At 37.0% G+C, this 18,985-nt stretch overlaps 1 protein-coding gene and 1 long non-coding RNA gene across 4 annotated transcripts in view; one reads left to right on the top strand and one right to left on the bottom strand.

The window, feature by feature from the left end:
- The window catches only part of LOC115522265, a 52,437-nt gene extending 49,735 nt beyond the window's left edge, over window positions 1-2,702 (bottom strand). The window contains exons 1-2 of the long non-coding RNA XR_003971307.1: window positions 1,340-2,702; window positions 1,048-1,119 (exon numbers count right to left, since the gene is read on the bottom strand). This is a non-coding gene — a long non-coding RNA (uncharacterized LOC115522265). The remainder of the gene's footprint in view (window positions 1-1,047; window positions 1,120-1,339) is intronic.
- MAT2B (methionine adenosyltransferase 2B) lies at window positions 346-18,546 on the top strand. 3 transcript variants are annotated; one of them, XM_030327949.1, is made up of 7 exons: window positions 346-501; window positions 9,187-9,381; window positions 11,732-11,846; window positions 12,035-12,187; window positions 15,343-15,536; window positions 16,878-16,991; window positions 17,619-18,546. In XM_030327949.1, exons 1-7 carry the CDS (start codon window positions 472-474, stop codon window positions 17,787-17,789), a joined length of 972 nt encoding a protein of 323 aa, XP_030183809.1. In that variant the 5' UTR covers window positions 346-471; the 3' UTR covers window positions 17,790-18,546. The 3 variants fall into 3 exon arrangements, with proteins under 3 accessions (XP_030183809.1, XP_030183795.1, XP_030183804.1); XM_030327935.2 differs by lacking the exon at window positions 346-501 and adding an exon at window positions 2,787-2,940; XM_030327944.2 differs by lacking the exon at window positions 346-501 and adding an exon at window positions 7,137-7,217.
- Window positions 18,547-18,985: the final 439 nt, after the last annotated feature.

Below are 18,985 nucleotides of genomic sequence, written 5' to 3'. Positions count from 1 at the left end.
AACCATAATGTGTAACTGAATAAAATATTTCAGAATAGGAATCAATCAATTGCATGATCTGCCTTCTTTCCATCTGTGAGCTCTTGCTTTTCTTCTTCCAGAGAAAATTGCAACAAGTATTCACAGGAAGTTTTTTTTTGCTTCTTTGTTTCTTCTTTAAAAAAAAAAAACAACAAAACAACACTGGTTCTCCTAATGGTTTTGTAATGGACCTTAACTTGGCAGGCAATTAAACATGAAACTTCTCATTGGGTATTTTCAAGACTGCCAGGGGGAATCAGCTGCCAGTTTACTGCAATGTGGAAAACTGCATGAGATTCTGGGATTGGAATCAAAATGCTAATTTAAAAGGTCGAGTGAAGCTGAAGCTCACGTTTTTCCGTGCCTGCGCTCTCTTCAGGCAGAACAAAGACCCAGGCAGAAGAGGCAGAGACTCATCCCAAGTCTGTTTTCCTGAGATATTTTGGAATCATGCCTGAAATGCCGGAGGACATGGACCAGGTAAGAGCCAGATATTCAAGAAATGAAGCATTCTGGAGTTAGTTTCTTTTAAAAGCATCCCAGTGAATGGTAAAAACCAAAAAGGTGTGTTAAAAGAAGAAAAAAGAAACGGGGTGTCATTCATTTCTTTAAAACATGTAACTTTGGAACATGGAAGAATAAACCAAGTTTAATTATTGACCCTGGGAACCAGGTTATGGAGAGCTCAGCTAAGACTCATTAACTGACAAAAATTAAATGCAAAACAGAACAGCAGCTTCATTTACCACATTAAATGCAATGATGTAGGTGAAGGTTCTATGTAACTAAGGATTTTATCTGTAATTGTGTGCTCCAGCCTTTCTTTGTCTTAGCATGAACTGAATCTGCTAACATAACTTTTAGCTCCAGGCTGCTCTCTTTAAATTTATAGACTTAGCCACCACACGAACTTGGATATTGTCTACAACAATGGCATTTTTGTTCACAAAGAAACTTTCATCTTTAAAGAGAATGATAAAAAACTATACATGAACATATACCTTTAGAACTATATGCAAGTTTTACCTGGGAGCTATCAGACCAGGTTCTCAAAAGTAGGTGAGAAAACTCTTGTTCCTAACTCTACACAAGGCTGCTCTGCAAAAAAAAAAAAAAAAAAAAAAAAAAAAAAAAAAAAATTAATATGCAATGAAATCTTATTCACATTGAACACTTACTTTTTTTATTAATAGAAAAATTAGGTTGCATCGCAACGTTGTATCTAGAAATTAAAGAAAAACAAAAATCTCCCAGTTTTTAAAGGAGGAGGATTAGGAGGATCTTAAATTTGCCTCTCCTACCTCCCACCTATACTCACCTTTCTCTTTGTCTGCAGATTATGAATGTTTAATGCTGGGACAGTCCTCTCAAGGACTGTCTGAATAATGCTAAACTGATTAAGGGTAGCAGCTTGCATAAAAATAAAACTCCGAAAACGAGGGGCCTCAGGTTCTCTTCCCCCACCGTTCCAAAAAAAAAAAAAAAAAAAAAAGACTGTTAACACGAATAAAGAAATGAGTTCTTGTTGGGGGGTTGGGCAGAAAGGAAATTCACGGGGCTCAGACAAAGAAAAACTTTTTCAAAAGGCTGCTTAGTCTTTGGCTCTAAAGTAAACTAAAGGGATTATGAAAAGAAGCCCTTTTAAGAAAAATCCAAGCATCGGTCACACTTCTGAGCGACTTTTCAGTTTTGGTATCGTGTATGTCTGAATAAGAACACTCGGATTGGAGCGGTGAAATGTTGGCGAACCCTACAGGGTCTATGGCGGGTTTTTTTCCTGAGTAAATTTCGCAGGCATTCCAACTGATAGGCATTTTGCTGTTTTGAGCTAGGAAGGAAACCAGTTGCCTGAGAGGTCGTTCTCAACACTTAGAGCTGTTGTTTTTGATTTGTTACTTTTAAGAAGTCATACAGGTGGTGGAAGGTCCAGACATTACTCTGTCTCTTGGTTTCGTCCTTAATTTACGATGGTTACGGAGGCCAGGCTGGCGTAGCCTGACGGGGCAGTTCCTAATGTGATGCTTCTCAAAGGTGGTCGGTGGGGTTTTGACTCCTGTTAAATCCACTAAAATGTAGAGTCCCTGGTTTTATATTACCGCAGATTTTCATTCTGTAAATACAGGTAAAGTCCGAGAATCTGCGTTTTGAAGAGGCACCCAAGTTATTCCTCCCCTTACCCTCCTCTTTTTAACTAGTTAAAAATAGTTTGATTTATTTGGAATTTGACACATACTACATTTTAGCATCCCAGAACGACAAATGGGTTGTTGAGGTTGTTAATGATTCAGATGCCAGGACTTGTATTTTTATTCTTCGTCTTTCTAAATCTCTGTAAAAAACATTCCTAATGCTGTACGTCCACTGTGCTCCCTCCTTCCTTTCTTACCTAAACACACCCCATGGCTTTAAAATGTTTTCTCCTACTAAACGTATTTTATGCTCAGTTGATTCCCAGGCACTGCGCAGTCTGCAAACTTGAAGCCTCAGGCGATCCAATTTAATCCTTCGCTAGTCAAGAAGACAGACGAAGAGAGAAAATAGTACATAAAATAAACAATCTTCCCCAAAACAAAACTTGTATTCATTGCCTAAGGCCAAGGCCTTTGTTTTGTGTATCCCTTTAAGAGTTGGGGGGTGGGCTGGCTGCGTACAGGACGCTGCCCGGCCCCTTTCGGAGGCATTCACGGAATGTGGCCAATCATCGGGCGCGGCCTTGGCGGCGGAAGCCGGAAGCAGTGAACAGGGGGTCGGCCCGGACCTAGGGAGGCGGGCCGAGGGCGAGGAAGCTGCGGCCCGTGGCGATCCTGGGCTGGAGGAAGTGGCGGTCGCTGCGGCTGCGGCGCAAATACGGCGGGCATGGTGGGGCGAGAGAAGGAGCTCTCTATCCACTTTGTTCCCGGGAGCTGCCGGCTAGTGGAGGTGAGGGAGTCGACCTGGGCGTCTCTTGCAACCGGGAGTGCAGAGGGGGACGAGCCAGGTCGAGGGGGAGGGAGGGCTTGGGTGGTTTACCTTGCGCATCCTGCATCAATCCTAGCCCCCAGCCCTGAGTCGTCTCAGCACCTCCTTCCTAGCTCTCGGAGGAGAGGGCGGCACCACCGAGTTTGTTTACCTCGGCGCACACCCGTTTGTGTTTGCTCTTCCAGTCCTGCGGCAGGAAAGGAGTAGGTCTGGTTTCACTTTCTTGTCTTCTGTCTCCCCTCCCAGCAACGAAGAGGCGTTTTTCTGAGCTGTTTCGATTTTGGTTTTATCTTTCTGAATTTCTTTTTCATTCTTTGTTCGTATCCCTCGATCCTACCAGTTCTTATGTCTGAGAAAGTAGGGGAAAGTGGCTTTTCAGAAATCGCAGTTTTAGAGATGACAACTTACTGAACTTTTAAGTTTTGTGCAAGGCACTGTATTATGCACTTTACATGCATTATTTAATCGTCATAACTATGAGGATTTTTGCTCCATTTTACAGATGAGAAAATTGAGGCTTGTAGGGTGAGTCCTTGGCCCAAGTTCATTAAGTAGGCTTGGAACCGACAAATCTCTTTCACTTTCTCGGGCTTTGAACCGCTACAGAGATTGCATAAAGGAAGGTTTTTACGGTGGGAGAGCTATCCCAGGTATTGCGCTTCCTCCATTCTCTCTCATATTTCATTACAGGCCTCCCCACATTCAATCCACAGAACTGCTAGAATTTATCTAGCAGTGGGGATAAAAAGAAATGTTAATGCCTAGACCAATGTCTTATGAAAATAAGAGACGGTATGGGAGGTGGCTGTTTTTGATAATGCAGAATTTTTATGCTTTCAAGATGCAGCATAGTTAGTGTTTCTAATCACTTTGGGATTTGGGAGGTTAAGTTAAATTTACGTGTCGTTTCTATGTGCTCCTAAAAGTACTGAACACATAACGTTACATATTGTTTACATATATATGCATAGGTGTATGTAAAGGTTAATCTTTTTTTCACAGTGGGAGTTCTGTAGACTAATGAAAATAGGTTTTCAATAGGTTTTCATGATTTCCTTCATTAAAAGTGATACAGCCTAAATCTTTTTTTTTAATTGTTTTTTTATTTGAATGTAATCTGTACATCCATCAGGGCCCTCTAACTCACAGCCCCAGATTTCATATTGTATGCTGTACAGACTCAGCCAGCTAGGTGTCCCCACGCTAAATCTTGACACATATTTGCTGCTTTCTCAAAACATACAGAATTAAAATTCATTTGTGAGAATGAGGACTGCCTTGCATATTGTGTTGGAGAAGACAACTGTACTGGTACCTGTTTACACTGTCTTGTAGGATAGTAATAGGGTAACAGTAGGAGTTAGACCAGTGTTGCCTAGGTACTCAGGGGATCTTGAGTTAAGTCTTGAGTCCGGTACAGTCTACTCAAAAGATCTGCCTCCAGGGGAATGTTGTATGAGGATGGGGGGGGGGGGGGGAATGGGAAACTGCCAAATTGAAAAGGTTCCAAATAGCAAATATTATGTTTACCACTAAAACTTAAGAAGATCTCTATTTAGATGTTAGTCTTTTGCTAAGACATTTTTAGTGGAAGTTAATGCAAGTATGCTAAAGTAGAAATAATTGTCCCAGAGTACTGTGGCCATTTGGAAAGATCCATTTATCTCATTACCTATAGTTTGTTATCACTTGATTAGGTAGCATAATAAAAGTGGTAGTTCTGCATTTATTTATATGTATTTAACTTTTCAAAGAATTTTTTGATGTCTATAAATCTGGTCACTTGAAGTTCTGAACTTGCAGAGTGTGGCAAGTATATTCAGAATAACAAAGTGATGTTTGATACTTTACACATAAGATAATAAAAATTAAGAAAGTAGATTTTTCAGGCAGATGATTTTTTTGAGCTGTTTATTGTGGTTTTGGGTTAACTAGAAAACTTTTTATTCTTCATTCTGAGTTCCTTGAAGTGTATGGACATTTCTGTGTTTAGCAGGACTAAAATATTTTATGGCGTAACAGTCCAAAATAATCTTTTTACAGGAATATTTCTTTTCTTTTGAAAATAAAATAATCAAAACTGCTTTTAAAAAGCTTCAGGTAGATTTCTGATAGAGAAAGTCAAAAATAGAAGAGCTATTTTTGTTAGGCATCTTTTAATTTCAGAGTGAGGCATATTTTATTTGCTAACAACCAATAAATTTGCAGTCCAAATGAAAAACCTTGTCTTGGCTCTTACACTGGTGACAGAAGGTGCTCATTGAGTCTCTAGAAAGAACTCTGTGAAGAGGAAAAATTACTTTAAGTAAATGAAGCTCCTTTCACTCCTTTCAGACTCCGTCTACTCTGTGTTGAGGATAATGTGGAAAATGTTAAAATTGTATGAGGAGCCTTAGTCATCTTGTCCAAATGAGGAATTCGATCAATAGAGATTTCAGTAACTTCCCAATACCATATTTTGTGGCAGAACAGTTAAAATTTAATCATTATGAAGTCAAATAGAAGGTCAAAGGATAAAGACGCAACTCTGTATATAGTTGGCTTGGACCATAGAAGCAAGAAGCAAGTTCTGGTCCCAACCTTTCCCGTTTTCCATACAACCTTTAACATCTCTAGGCTTCAGATTCCTCAGTTTGGAAATACTTACCCTACATGTTTAACAAGGTTATCTTATGATCAAAAGGTATGATATAGGCTTACATAACACTCAATAGTTTTCAAATACAAGATAGTGCAGTATCATTTTTGTTTTAGGAAATGCTTGCACTTCATATCTCTGCTATTTTAATAAAGAAAATTCTTGAGCATTGACATCTGACCACTAGGTACCATGGACTGTTTTTCATATTTTCTTCTAGGGACCATACAAGTTACCCCAGAGGATAAGGATATAAGGTGGTATTTTTTCCTCGTAACCTCATCCCTTTTTTGAAGTTAAGTGTATTGAATTCCCAAAGAGCCTTGCTGTGCTTGTAATTTAATACTACTATATTGCATCAAATCCAAGATGTACTTGATTACAATATCATCTGGGTTCTTGTTTTAAGATGCACTAAAAAGCAAAAAACATTGCAAGTCTAGGACAGTAATAAGATGCATTTCTATTTCATTCATTTAACAGGGATGTTAAAATGAGGAAAAAGTGTGTTTCACAGAATCAATGCAGTATGCAGAGATCTGGATTCATTGTTTAATAACCTTTGTGGAGTGCGTGATGCTTGTTCTTTGACTTTTTGTTGTTTTTCTTTTTTCACGAGAGAAGGAAGTTTGTTGTTGCTTTTAGAAAGATGACAATTTTTGGCTTGTTTGAATAAGATAAATTTATCTTTAGGAAAACCTTGGATTTTCCCTGGAGTTCAAGATTACATTTCTCAAAGTACAGTTCCCAAATCACCATCATCAGCACGTTCCTGAGAACTTGTTAGAAATGTAAATTATCAGGATTTACCTCAGATGTACTGGATCTGAAAGCCTCACTCATGATTCTTATCTATAGTAAAGCCTAAAAACCACTGACCTAAGAATTGTTCTATATTCCTCTGCTTCTATAAAGTGAAGTACTAAAGAGTGAGAAACTCTGAAGAAACCAAATTATAGCCACTTTATAATATTTTCCCAGGGATCTTTATGGTATTTATTCTGTGTAAATGGTTTTCTGATTGTATCTACTAGACTTGGCATGTTTTATCTTAACAATTCAGTCTTTGTAGAGCTGTTTTTGTGCCAAAATTCAAAGAAAATATTTTGTTGGCTGAAATCCTTGTTTTCATAGATCAGTTGGCTTAGAGCCAAGTTTTACACTAGAGAGCCTAGATGAATTTCACTTCAACTTTTAAAATGTTTTGAAGTTGGTTGCACTAAGGAAAAAATATCTTCAAGAATTTACCTTTTGTACTGTTTCTGTCCGCCCTTTCATTTCAGGTTTTTCCTATGGTATAAATAGATAATTTTGGTGGCCTTTTTTTTTTTTAAACTATAGTGCCAAGTTATTCTGCTGACATAAGGGCTAAAAAAGAAAGATCTTTAGTTATTATATGCTTGTTTAAAGTTTTTGACAGCTCAGAATAGATGACTATAACAGCACTTGAAATAAAAAGACCTCAAATTGATAAAACTGTAAGAAATTTTTTTTTAAGTAGGCTCAACGTCCAACATGGGCTTGAACTCACAACCCTGAGATCAAGAGTTGCATGCTGTACCAACCGAGCCAGCTGGGTACCCCTAATAAAACTTTGTTGGTGTGTGTTTATTTATTTATTTATAAAATTTTTTTTAATGTTTATTTGTTTTTGAGAGAGAGAGTACGAGCAGGAGAGGGGCAGAGAAAGAGAGACAGATGCACGGAATCAGAAGCTGGCTCCAGGCTCTGAGCTGTCAGCACAGAGCCCTACGTGAGGCTCGAACCCACGAACCATGAGATCATGACCCGAGCCGAAGTCTGACGCCTATCCAACTGAGCCACCCAGGCGCCCCTGTTTTTGTTTTTTTAAATAGTAAATGTTGATTTTATTCAAGAGTCTGGGAAATTTGATGTTACACGTCTTGGGAAGAAGGGAAGTTTTTTAAACTGCTTTGGAAACAACTTATTTTCTAGGTAGTTCCTTTTAATTTCATTGTGTAAGGAATTTTTTCTTTCACAATAGCAACACAGATCAATTTAAAATATTTTAGTTTATTTTTTTTTTCTCATCTGTGTTAATTTTTTTGTCCTTTTGTCTGTTAGGTTTTTTTTTTAGTTTTTTTTTTTTTAATGTTTTATTTATTTTTCAGACAGACAGTGACAGAGCATGAGCAGGGGAGGGGCAGAGAGAGAGGGGGACACAGAATCCAAATCAGGCTCCAGGCTCTGAGCTGTCAGCACAGAGCCCGACCTGGGGCTCGAACTCACAAACCACAAGATCATGACCTGAGCCAAAGTCAGATGCTCAACCGACTGAGCCACCCAGGCGCGCCCGTGTTAGTTTTTTTGTTTTGTTTTATATTTATATATTTTTGAGTGGGAGAGAGTGTGTGAACACAAGTGGGGGAGGGGTGCAGAGAGGGGGACAGAGCATCTGAAGCAGGTTCTGCACCCACAGCACAGAGCCAGATGTGGGACTTGAACTCAGGAGCCACAAGATCATGACCTGAAACTGAGCCACTCAGGTGTCCCTGTCCTTTTATGTTAGTTTTAACAGGTCTGTGAAGATAAATTTAGAGTTAACTCAGGAACATTTACTGATTAAATTTAGAAATGGTTTAATTTAAACCATTGGTTAAAATTGAATATTTGGTTTGGTTAAACTCAGAATATTATTACTATTAAGGCCACATTTTTTTTTCCTCCACATAAATGCCTGTGACATGTGAATTCCTTAACTCAGACCTATCAAAATATGATAAATCAATGAAATGTGAAAGAAAAGTTGAGGTTACAAACTGAAGACCAAAAAATGTCAACTTTTGAGTATATTGTTGAATACAGCCAAATAGTTCATCAGGCCATAAAAAATAAGTAAGCTTCAAACTAATTGTGCATTTTATAAACTGGAGGATGTAATTAAAATTGCTGTTTGTTCATTTTGACATCACTCTTCATTAAAATAAGATTTCCCATTATTAACATAAGAAATCAGGGCACCTAGCTGGCTCATTAGGTAGAACATGTGAATCTGGATCTTGTTGTTGTAAGTTCGAGCCTCACCTTGGGTCTAGAGATTACTTAAAGATAAAATACTTTTTAAGTTTATTTGTCTTCAGAGATAGAGTGTGCTCATGCAAGCAGGGGAGGGACAGAAAGAAAGAATCCCAAGCAGGCTCTACCCTAAGTGCAGAGCCCAGTGCGGGGCTCAAATCCACAAACTGAGATACCATGACCTGAGCTGAAATCAAGGGTCAGGCGGTTAACTGAGCCATCCAGGTGCCCCCAAAATAAAATCTTTATTTTTTTTTTCAAAAAGGCGAGGGTGGGGGTTGGAATTTAATTGACTAGGTATATCCTTACAGTATCATTTTGAGTTCTTTTTCATGGATAGGATTAATAAAACTTTTAATAAGTGATATAATTATTGATGCAGTTTGATTTTTATTCTAACTTAAGAGTTGTCTAATAGATGTAGGACATGAAGCTAACTTCTTAGACTCAAAGTATGTAGTGAACAATGATGATGACTGATTTCTTAGAATATTTTCAAAGTGAATAATCTTTATCCTTCTTCACTTTTTTAGGAGGAAGTTAACCTCCCCAGTAGGCGGGTTTTGATTACTGGTGCCACTGGGCTTCTGGGCAGAGCTGTGTATAAAGAATTTAAGCAGAATAATTGGCATGCCTTTGGCTGTGGTTTTAGAAGAGCAAGACCAAAATTTGAACAGGTTAATCTTTTGGATTCTGAAGCGGTTCATCACATCATTCATGATTTTCAGGTATGGTTGAGTCTGTTATTTTAGCACATATATAAACTATGTTAAGAATTGTCTGGATGATTTAGAAATTGTTCTTTTCTCAAGGAAAATACTGTACTTAAGCTGTAACCTACTAAGCAGCAATAATATACAGTTGACCCTTGAACAATGCAGGGTTTAGGAATGCTGACTCCTGCACAATTGAAAATCTGTGTAACAGGGGCACCTGGGTGGCTCAGTTGGTTAAGTGTCCAACTTTGGCTCAGGTCATGATCTCACAGCTCGTGAGTTCGAGCCCCATTGTTGGGCTCTGTGCTGACAGCTCAGAGCCTGGAGCCTGCTTCCCATTCTGTTTCTCCCTCTCCCTCTGCTCCTCCCCTGCTCATACTCTGACTCTCTCTGTCTTTCAATAATAAATAAATGTTTAAAAAAAAAAAAAAAAGAAAGAAAATCTATATAACATTTTACTTCCCCCAAACTTAACTGCTAATAGCCTACTATTGACTGGAAGCCTTACCGATAACTCAGTTGATTACACATATTTTGTACATTATATGTGTTATATACTGTATTCTTACAATAAAGTAAACTAGGGAGAAGAAAATATTACTGAGTAAATCATAAGGAAGAGAAAATACATTTAAAACACAGTACTGTATTTATAAACAACAACAAAAAAATCAGCATATAAGTGGATCCATGCAATTCAAATCCATGTTCAAAGGTCAATTGTGTAGTGCACTTTTTTTTTATAAGCATGCAAAGTATATGTAGTCCTTGAAAAGATTAGGTTGAAACATAGGTTGACAAAAGTTGGAAATATGAGCATTTTATAAAAAGCTTATGTTTGTGAAGTACTCTTGTTAAGTACCACTTTCTATGCAAATGCTTTTTTAATATTATCTGTAAACCTTACAGCACTGCAAAACCGATACTATCATTTCCATTTTAGAGGTGAAAAAAGCTCAGGGAGGTTAAATAACTCTTAACCATTGCCATAGAAAAGTTATGAAAAAATTTAGGTTCTATTCTACGTCTGATCAAATTGAGAGTTAAAGTTCTTTTCAGAAGTATGGTCCAAGAGACACTCGCATCAGAATCACTTGGGGAACTTGTTCTTTAGGTGTGTCTCACTTCCAGAGGTTTTAATTCAGTAAGTCTATGGTGGAGACCAGGACATCTTAAGAAGCACCCTGGATTATGCACATTGAAGTTTTAACACAACTCCAAAGGTCATGGTTCCTCTAACAGTTGTTGAGGAAGGAGATCGTTTGGTATGTTTGTACATGAGCCCTGTGTGTCAGTGGTTTTACCAAATCTTAACCTTGGTTCACCTTCTCTGGGAAGTAGATGCCCCATGCATTCCTCAATCTTTAATTAAAAACATAATATAATCTATAATTAAGTCTATAATTAAAAACATAATTTTTTTTTTTTTTTTTTAAATAAGTTCTAGAGAGCGCCTAGATGGTTCAGTTGGTTAAGCATCTGACTCTTGATTTCATCTCAGGTCCTGATTTCAGGGTTCATGAGTTCAAGCCTCCGAGTCAGTGTCTGTGCTGCACGGAGCCTACTTGGAATTCTCTGTCTCCGTCTGTCTATCTGCCCCTGTCCCTCCCTTGCACCTTCATATTTTCCCTCTCCGTCTCCCTCTCCCAAAATAAACATTAAAAAAAAAAAAAATAGTAAGCTCTAGGCCCAATGTGGGGCTTGAACTCACAAACCCAACAAAATCAAAAGTTGCATGCTCTACCCACTGAGCCAACCAGGCACCTCCCATTGTATCTGAAATAGAATTGTACTGAAATAGTCTCCTTACATATCTGTCTTTTTTTGTTGTTTTCTACTAGATTATGAAATCCCTGTTCCTTGCACAGTGTTTACTTATATAGCTGACATACTAAATGATGAACTGGGAATTTAGTTTTTGTGGGTAGTTGACATTTGTTAAGTAGTCTAAGAGATTTGAGTTTATGAATTTAATTTGAAATTTGTATTCTCCCTTTAATGTAGATTTATTAAGTATTAAGGTCATATTAATTACATTAATGTTAGCTCTTTTCTCCAACCCACATTAGAGGACAAAGCTTATTTTGATTGAGAAATCATAGTTGTTGACACTGATTTTGGTTTTCCTCGGGATTACTAAATTGCTCTTTGCTTTTCAGGGCCTATATATATGTTAAGGAAGTTCGAAACTTGAAAAAGGAAAGCATGACAAAACTACAATAAAAATTACAGCGATTCTTTAGTTGAAGGAATGTTGATTTAACAAACTTTTTTTTTTTATGAATTGAGTTACTATTGGAAGGCTGTAGCTCCCCTGTTTTATTCCTTACGGTTTAAAAATACATCAATGTTTAACTTCCAGCCCCATGTCATAGTACATTGTGCAGCAGAGAGAAGGCCAGATGTTGTCGAAAATCAGCCAGATGCTGCTTCGCAACTTAATGTGGATGCTTCTGGGAATTTAGCAAAGGAAGCAGGTAATGATGACTTTATAAAGTCTTCATGAAATATTAAATAATTGCTGAGTTTGTAAAGATTGAAGTTTTGTAGATTGCTTATAAGAGGTTTGTTTTATATATGATGAATAGCTGTTATGAATACCAGTACAGAGTAATGTTGTGTAATAATTTAATAGATGATTTTTTTTCATGTCTTTCTTTTTTAGCTTTAATTGGAGCATTTCTAATCTACATTAGCTCAGATTATGTATTTGATGGAACAAATCCACCTTACAGAGAGGAAGATGTACCAAGTCCCCTAAATCTGTATGGCAAAACAAAATTAGAAGGAGAAAAGGCTGTCCTAGAGAACAATTTAGGTAAGACACAATTTCTTTAGCCTCTGATTGCTTTGAGGAAATGATATGACATCTATACAAACATGTTTTTTAGGGCGCCTAGGTGGCTCAGTCGGTTGGGTGGCCGACTTCAGCTCAGGTTCTGATCCCATAGCCCATGGGTTCAAGCCCTGCGTCGGGCTCTATGCTGACAACTCAGAGCCTGGAGCCTGCTTCAGATTTTGTGTCTCCCTCTCTCTGCCTCTCCCCCACTCAGTCTGTCTCTGTCTCTCAAAAATGAATAAATGTTCAATAAATAAGTAAATAAATAAAATATTTAAAAAAACAAATGTTTTTTAAATTTTGAAAAAATTGAGCATAAATCATTGGAGAAAGAAGGTAGTTAATAAAAAAGAAAAATAAGAATTCTGGAAATCATGAAGAATTTATGAATTTTTCCAGACTTTCCAGTAACAATATATACATAAATGTCATTTTATAGGGGCACCTGGTGGCTCAGTCCATAGAACATGTGACTCTTGATCTTGGGATTGTGAGTTCAAGCCCCACATTAGGCGTAGAACTTACTTAAAAAATATATATATATATATATATTTTTTTTTTTTAAATTTTTTTTTTTCAACGTTTATTTATTTTTGGGACAGAGAGAGACAGAGCATGAACGGGGGAGGGGCAGAGAGAGAAGGAGACACAGAATCGGAAACAGGCTCCAGGCTCTGAGCCATCAGCCCAGAGCCTGACGCGGGGCTCGAACTCCCGGACCGCGAGATCGTGACCTGGCTGAAGTCGGACGCTTAACCGACTGCGCCACCCAGGCACCCCAAAAAAAAAAAAAAATATATATTATTGTATAAAGAAAAGAAGTCTTAATAGTATAAATATTTGTAACCTACTTTGAAAAAACAGCTCAGTATCATTTCTCCTAGATTGAGGTATTTGGGTTTTTTTGTATGGTTTTTATTTTTATTATTTATTTTATTTATTAAAAAATTTTTTTTTTAATATTTATTTTTGAGAGGGAGAGAGCATGAACGGGAAGGGGCAGAGAGAGAGGGAGACAGGATACGAAGCAGGCTCCAGGCTCTGAGCTGTCAGCACAGCTGACATTATTTTATTTTTATTTTTTTATTTTAGAGTTGGGGAGAGAGGCAGAAAGAGAGAGAAAGAATCTCTTTTTTTTCTTAACGTTTATTCATTTTTGAGAGAGACAGAGCATGAGTTGGGGGAGGGTCAGAGAGAGAGAGAGAGACACGGAATTTGAAGTAGGCTTCAGGCTCCAAGCTGTCAGCACAGAACCCGACGTGGGACTTGAACCCAGGAACTATGAGATCATGATCTGAGCTGAAGTTGGATGCTTAACCAACCACCCTCTTCCTTTTCAGGGCCTACATATATGGCAAGGAAGTTTGAAACTTGAAAAAGGGAAGCAAGAAAAACTACATTAAAAATTACATATATATTTTTATATATTACAAATATTATATATTTTATATATATTTGTATATATTTTATAATGAAAACTACATTAAAAATTACAAATATATATTTATGGATATTTTTATATATTTACATATATGTGTGTGTGTATATATAGGGGGGGGGGGAGAATGAATATGAATCATAAGCAGGCTCCAAGCTCAGCACAGAGGGTTGATCCCATGACCCCAAGATTGTGACCTGAGCTGAAATCAGAAGTTGGACGCTCAACACGCAGGCGCCCCTTTCGGGTTTTAAAAAGAAGTCAAGAGCATAAGTTCTTTTATAACGCTGCCTCGGAGAAGCACCAGATGTGGTTAGGTATGGAAGCAATTTTTGTGAATTTTTAAAAATGTATGGGTTTTGTTTTATAACCTGGTTCTCCCGCCATATTTGTATTTTAATACATAGTGAATCATCTCTGGGTTATCTTTTTCCTATCAATGGCTGTATAATACTTGATGTAATGATTCCTTGCACTGCCCTAGACTGTACTGTCTTTGAGAAGCATCCTCTAATATAGATTTCCAGGATATATATTTTTTTAATATTCTAAATTATCATGCAGGAATCATCCTTGAATGCATTTCTATACACAGTTATCCAATATGTTGATTTAATTAAAAATACTTTGTGGGGTGCCTGGATGGCTCAGTTGGTTAAACTTCCAACTTCTGCTCAAGTCATGATCTCCTGGTTCGTGGGTTTGAGCCCCGTGTTGGGCTCTCTGCTGTCAGTGTGGATCCTGCTCTGGATCCTCTGTCTCCCTCTCTCTCTGCCCCTCCCCACTTGTGACCTCTGTCTCAGAAATAAAAAATATTTGAAAAAAAAATAGTTTGTTAATTTTCAGTTAAGGTGTTAATTATCCAGTCTGTTGTGACAGCTCATTAGGGACCAACATAAAATCTAAATATATCATAATTCCTTACTCAGTGGTTTCAAGAATTGAAATTCAAGAATTGGTTGAATTCTACCCCAGAATAGTTTACTATGCCATTTATCTTTTAACAAGAATGTTCTTACATAATTACAATGTAGTTATCACACTCAGGAAATGTAACATTAATATAATGTTATACTATACATATTGTTTATATAGGAATTTTCCCACTTGTCCTAATAATGGCCTTCAATGCATTTTATTTCTTATTTTTTTATTCTTTAATAAGTCAAAGATCACTTACTGTGTTTAGTTGTCATGATCGGTTGAATTTCTTCATTACTAGGATTGTTGAAAATAACATATAAAAATACCCCAAATGACAGAGACCTTTAAAAACTCAGTATTACATATGGGGCGCCTGGGTGGCTCAGTCCGTTGAGCGTCTGACTTCGGCTCAGGTCGTGATCTCATGGTCTGTGAGTTCGAGCCCCGCGTCGGGCTCTGTGCTGACAGGTCGGAGCCTGGAGCCTGGAGCCTGCTTCCCCTTCTCTGTCTCCCTGTGTCTCTGCCCCTCCCCTCCTCATGCTCTGTCTCTCTGTCAAAAACAAATAAACATTTAAAAAAATTAAAAAGAAAGTATCATATTTATTAAATGGGCCTTATTACAGAGAAGCCATATGTCATTTTGGTACATTGCAAGTTTCCTACAATCTAGTTTAAATCCGCATACTTTCATTTTATATCAGGACTTAAGATAAGAACCAGTCAGCTTTAAAAGATTTTTGTAAAGATTATTTTTTTTTTAATTAATTCGTAGGAGCTGCTGTTTTGAGAATTCCCGTTTTGTATGGAGAAGTCGAAAAGCTTGACGAAAGTGCTGTGACTGTTATGTTTGATAAAGTGCAGTTCAGTAACAAGTCTGCAAACATGGACCACTGGCAGCAGAGGTTCCCCACACACGTCAAAGATGTAGCCACTGTGTGTCGCCAGTTAGCAGAAAAGAGGATGCTGGTGAGAATCTTGGGAAGGAAGAAATTTCTGATTTCCACCATTGAGTGAAAGTCACAGTGCTTTTGCTTTCTTTGCTAATATTTCTTTCTTTTTAAAGTGATGGAAAATCATTGAGGTTTTTTTTTTTTTTAAGTTTATATATTTATTTTGGGAGAAAGAGAGATCGTATGCGCACAAGTGAAGGGGCAGAGAGAGAGAGAGAATCCCAAGCAGGCTTTGCACCGCCAGTGCAGAGCTGGATGTGGAGCTTAAAATCACGAACTTCAAGATCATGACCTGAGCCAAAGTTGGATGCTTAACTGCCTGAGCCACCCAGGCGCCCCTTAAATAATAGTTTTTAATTAATAATATAAAGAAACAACTGCAAGTTTTTATTTAAAATTTTTAGAACGACAAAGAGACCAAACAAAAGTGGTTTGCAGTAGTAGGCTATATTTATAAATAGTAAAAATATTATGCTCTTGTGTTTGAATTGATTTCTCATATACTATGGACCCTGTCTGTCATTCTTTTATTGCAAGATGACTAGAAACTTGTATTTTTTCTTTGGATGACAAAATAATCTAATGTCTTTAAGACGTTACTCTGTTTGGGGCACCTGACTGGCTCATTCTGTAGAGCGTGTGACTCTTGATCTCAGGGTTGTGAGTTTGAGTCCAATGTTAGGTGTGGAGATTACTTAAAAATAGAATCTTTAAAAAAAAAAATATATTTTGTTTAAGATCTGTGTAGTGCCAAAGAAGAGTGAATCTACATAGGAATTTATAATTTCAGCCTTTTTAAGAATGATTTGTAGTATTTTTAGATATTAGAATAGGAATTAGTTTTAGACATGAAAAAGTCGGAACTAAATAGAGTATTCGTGGAAAGATGAGACTGATTTATTTTAGAATAGTAGTAAGTTTGTCTATAGTTTTTTAACACATAAAAATTTGTATTTTAAATATGTACTATACTAGTATTTAATGATGTTATGACTAATTACCTCAAAATGATTCTTAACAGTTTTGGTTTTAGCTTCTTAGAATAATTAGAAATACTCATTAAATGGGCCTGTTTCCATAAAAATCTGTAATCATTTTTAGGATTCCCACTAAATAAAATTGGAGTCATTTATATTTTTATTTAAAAAAATTCTTAAGCCTAAATTCAAGAAATTACTTCTCATGTTTAGCTGGGTATATTTGTAGGAATTTGATTTTAGATACCTTGTGGAGAGCATTCCAGAAAGGAGGGATGTGTTTCAATGCTTGGACCTGTTAAATTAGCTTTTCTGTCACACCTACCATTCCGCTCAGCTGAAAAAGTTGATCCTATTTTGAATTCTTGTGTCTTTATTAGGATCCATCAATTAAAGGAACCTTTCACTGGTCTGGCAATGAACAGATGACTAAGTATGAAATGGCATGTGCAATCGCAGATGCTTTCAATCTCCCCAGCAGTCACTTAAGACCTGTAAGTACCTGGCATTTTGTTTTGTTTTGTTTTGTTTTGTTTTATTTTATTTATTTTATTTGAAAAATCGTTTTTTTAATGCTTATTCACTTTTGAGAGAGCATGGGAGGGAGGGAGGGACAAAGATGGGGGGACGCAGAATCCAAAGCAGGCTCCAGGCTCTGAGCGCTCAGCACAGAGCCCGTTGCGGGGCTCGAGCCCATTAATGGTGAGATCAGGAACTGAGCCGAAGTTGGACGCTCAACTGACTGAGCCACCCAGTACGTGGCATTTTAAAACCTCACTTGTTGAAAGCCCAGATCTGTCACGATAGTATGTATTGTTGATACAATTTTTCTTGTTGCTTTAAAAATATTGAAGGACTTTATTTTCTAGTACTAATTAAAGTTCACTTTGCGTGTTTGCTGGTGGTTTATATTGTTACTTATCTCTAGATCATCATGTACAAGGAAGCCCATGAGTACTGGTGAAGTTTATAGAAAAAAGTATTGTCTTAATTGTTTATTTGTATATTTTTCCAGGAATCAGACAGATTTGCAGTAAGGACAGAGTCAAATAGAGAATATAAAACCTCAACATGGGCTTTTTACTTATTTCAAATACTTTTGTTTCTATTTTTCTTTAAAGATAACTGACAGTCCTGTCTTAGGAGCACAACGTCCAAGAAATGCTCAGCTTGACTGCTCCAAATTAGAGACCTTGGGCATTGGCCAGCGAACACCATTTCGAATTGGAATCAAAGAATCACTCTGGCCTTTCCTCATTGACAAGAGATGGAGACAAACGGTCTTTCATTAGTGTATGTGCAGTTTGCTTTTTTTTTTTTTTTAATTGAGAACTACAGTATGTGGCACTTTTTAAAGAAAAAAGGAAATAGTTTTGTATGAGTGCTCTTTAATTGTGACTCATGATCTTTCAGGTAAATGATGCTCTTGCACTAGTGAAATTGTCTAAAGAAACTAAGGGCAATAATGCCTCATTTGAAGTAATGATTTTTCTGTTTATCATTTTGTTTATTCTGGCTTAACTTTGAGTATAGTAAATTATGATTCTTAAATATTTACGAGCCAGGATGAGACGGATCTACTGTAGACTTTTTCTTGGATGAAATGCATTGTTCATTCCTATAACCTCTACATTTTCAGGACTTTTGCAACTGTCGACCCTTTTATGTTTTAAAGTGTGTTAAGTAGTATGAAAATCATTGGTGTTCATTATTTGCATTGCTTGAGCTCTGATCAAAATGTTTGAAGAAAGAAACTTTATTTTTGCAACCTAAGTGCAGTTTTTAAGCTTGAGATGTTTCAACAAGTTATGTGTAATTGGAACTCCTGCAACTTGATGCCTCCTGCTTTTGTAGCAGTGTATGGTGAGCACTTGACAGAGAGACTATGTGTGAATGTGTATGTATTTTTTTAATATGTGTAAAACTGTCCTTTTCACTCCATGTCACTAAGTGATATTTCATATCTGTGGTTATACTAATAAACATGGGCCTTGTAAGTCTTCGGGGCCATTCACGAATAATAATAAACATGTACTGCTGGCATGGTAATGCTTAGTTTTCTTTTATTTACTTTTTAAATGTAAGGACCGCACATCTACCCTCATTGTTATTTTGTTGCTTGCATTTTTAAAAATTACGTTCTCGTGTTAAATCTGATGCAGATAAGAAAATATAGTTACTATCGAAGTTTATAAACCAATAATGAACACTGGTGAACTCACCACTTGAGATGCAGAATGTTACAGATCTTGTATCTACTTTTGCCAACTGATTGTTTTTTTTAACTAAACATAACTATGTAATCTTGCTACATATTTACATAGAGTGTTCCTTTTGAGGAATACAGAGTATTTGAATGTATTATCTATACTAAGTAGTATTCAGGTGACCTTAGCCTCAAGGATATTTTTGGTCCTTAATAAGGATTCAGAATGGTGGACTGACTTGTAAATGCCTTGACTTCAACTCAAGAGTCAGTGCAAACCCT

Source organism: Lynx canadensis, chromosome A1 (assembly GCF_007474595.2).
Source record: "Lynx canadensis isolate LIC74 chromosome A1, mLynCan4.pri.v2, whole genome shotgun sequence".
NCBI lineage: Eukaryota > Metazoa > Chordata > Mammalia > Carnivora > Felidae > Lynx > Lynx canadensis.
Note: the sequence above shows the minus strand (reverse complement) of the source record. Positions and strands in the feature narration are given on the sequence as shown.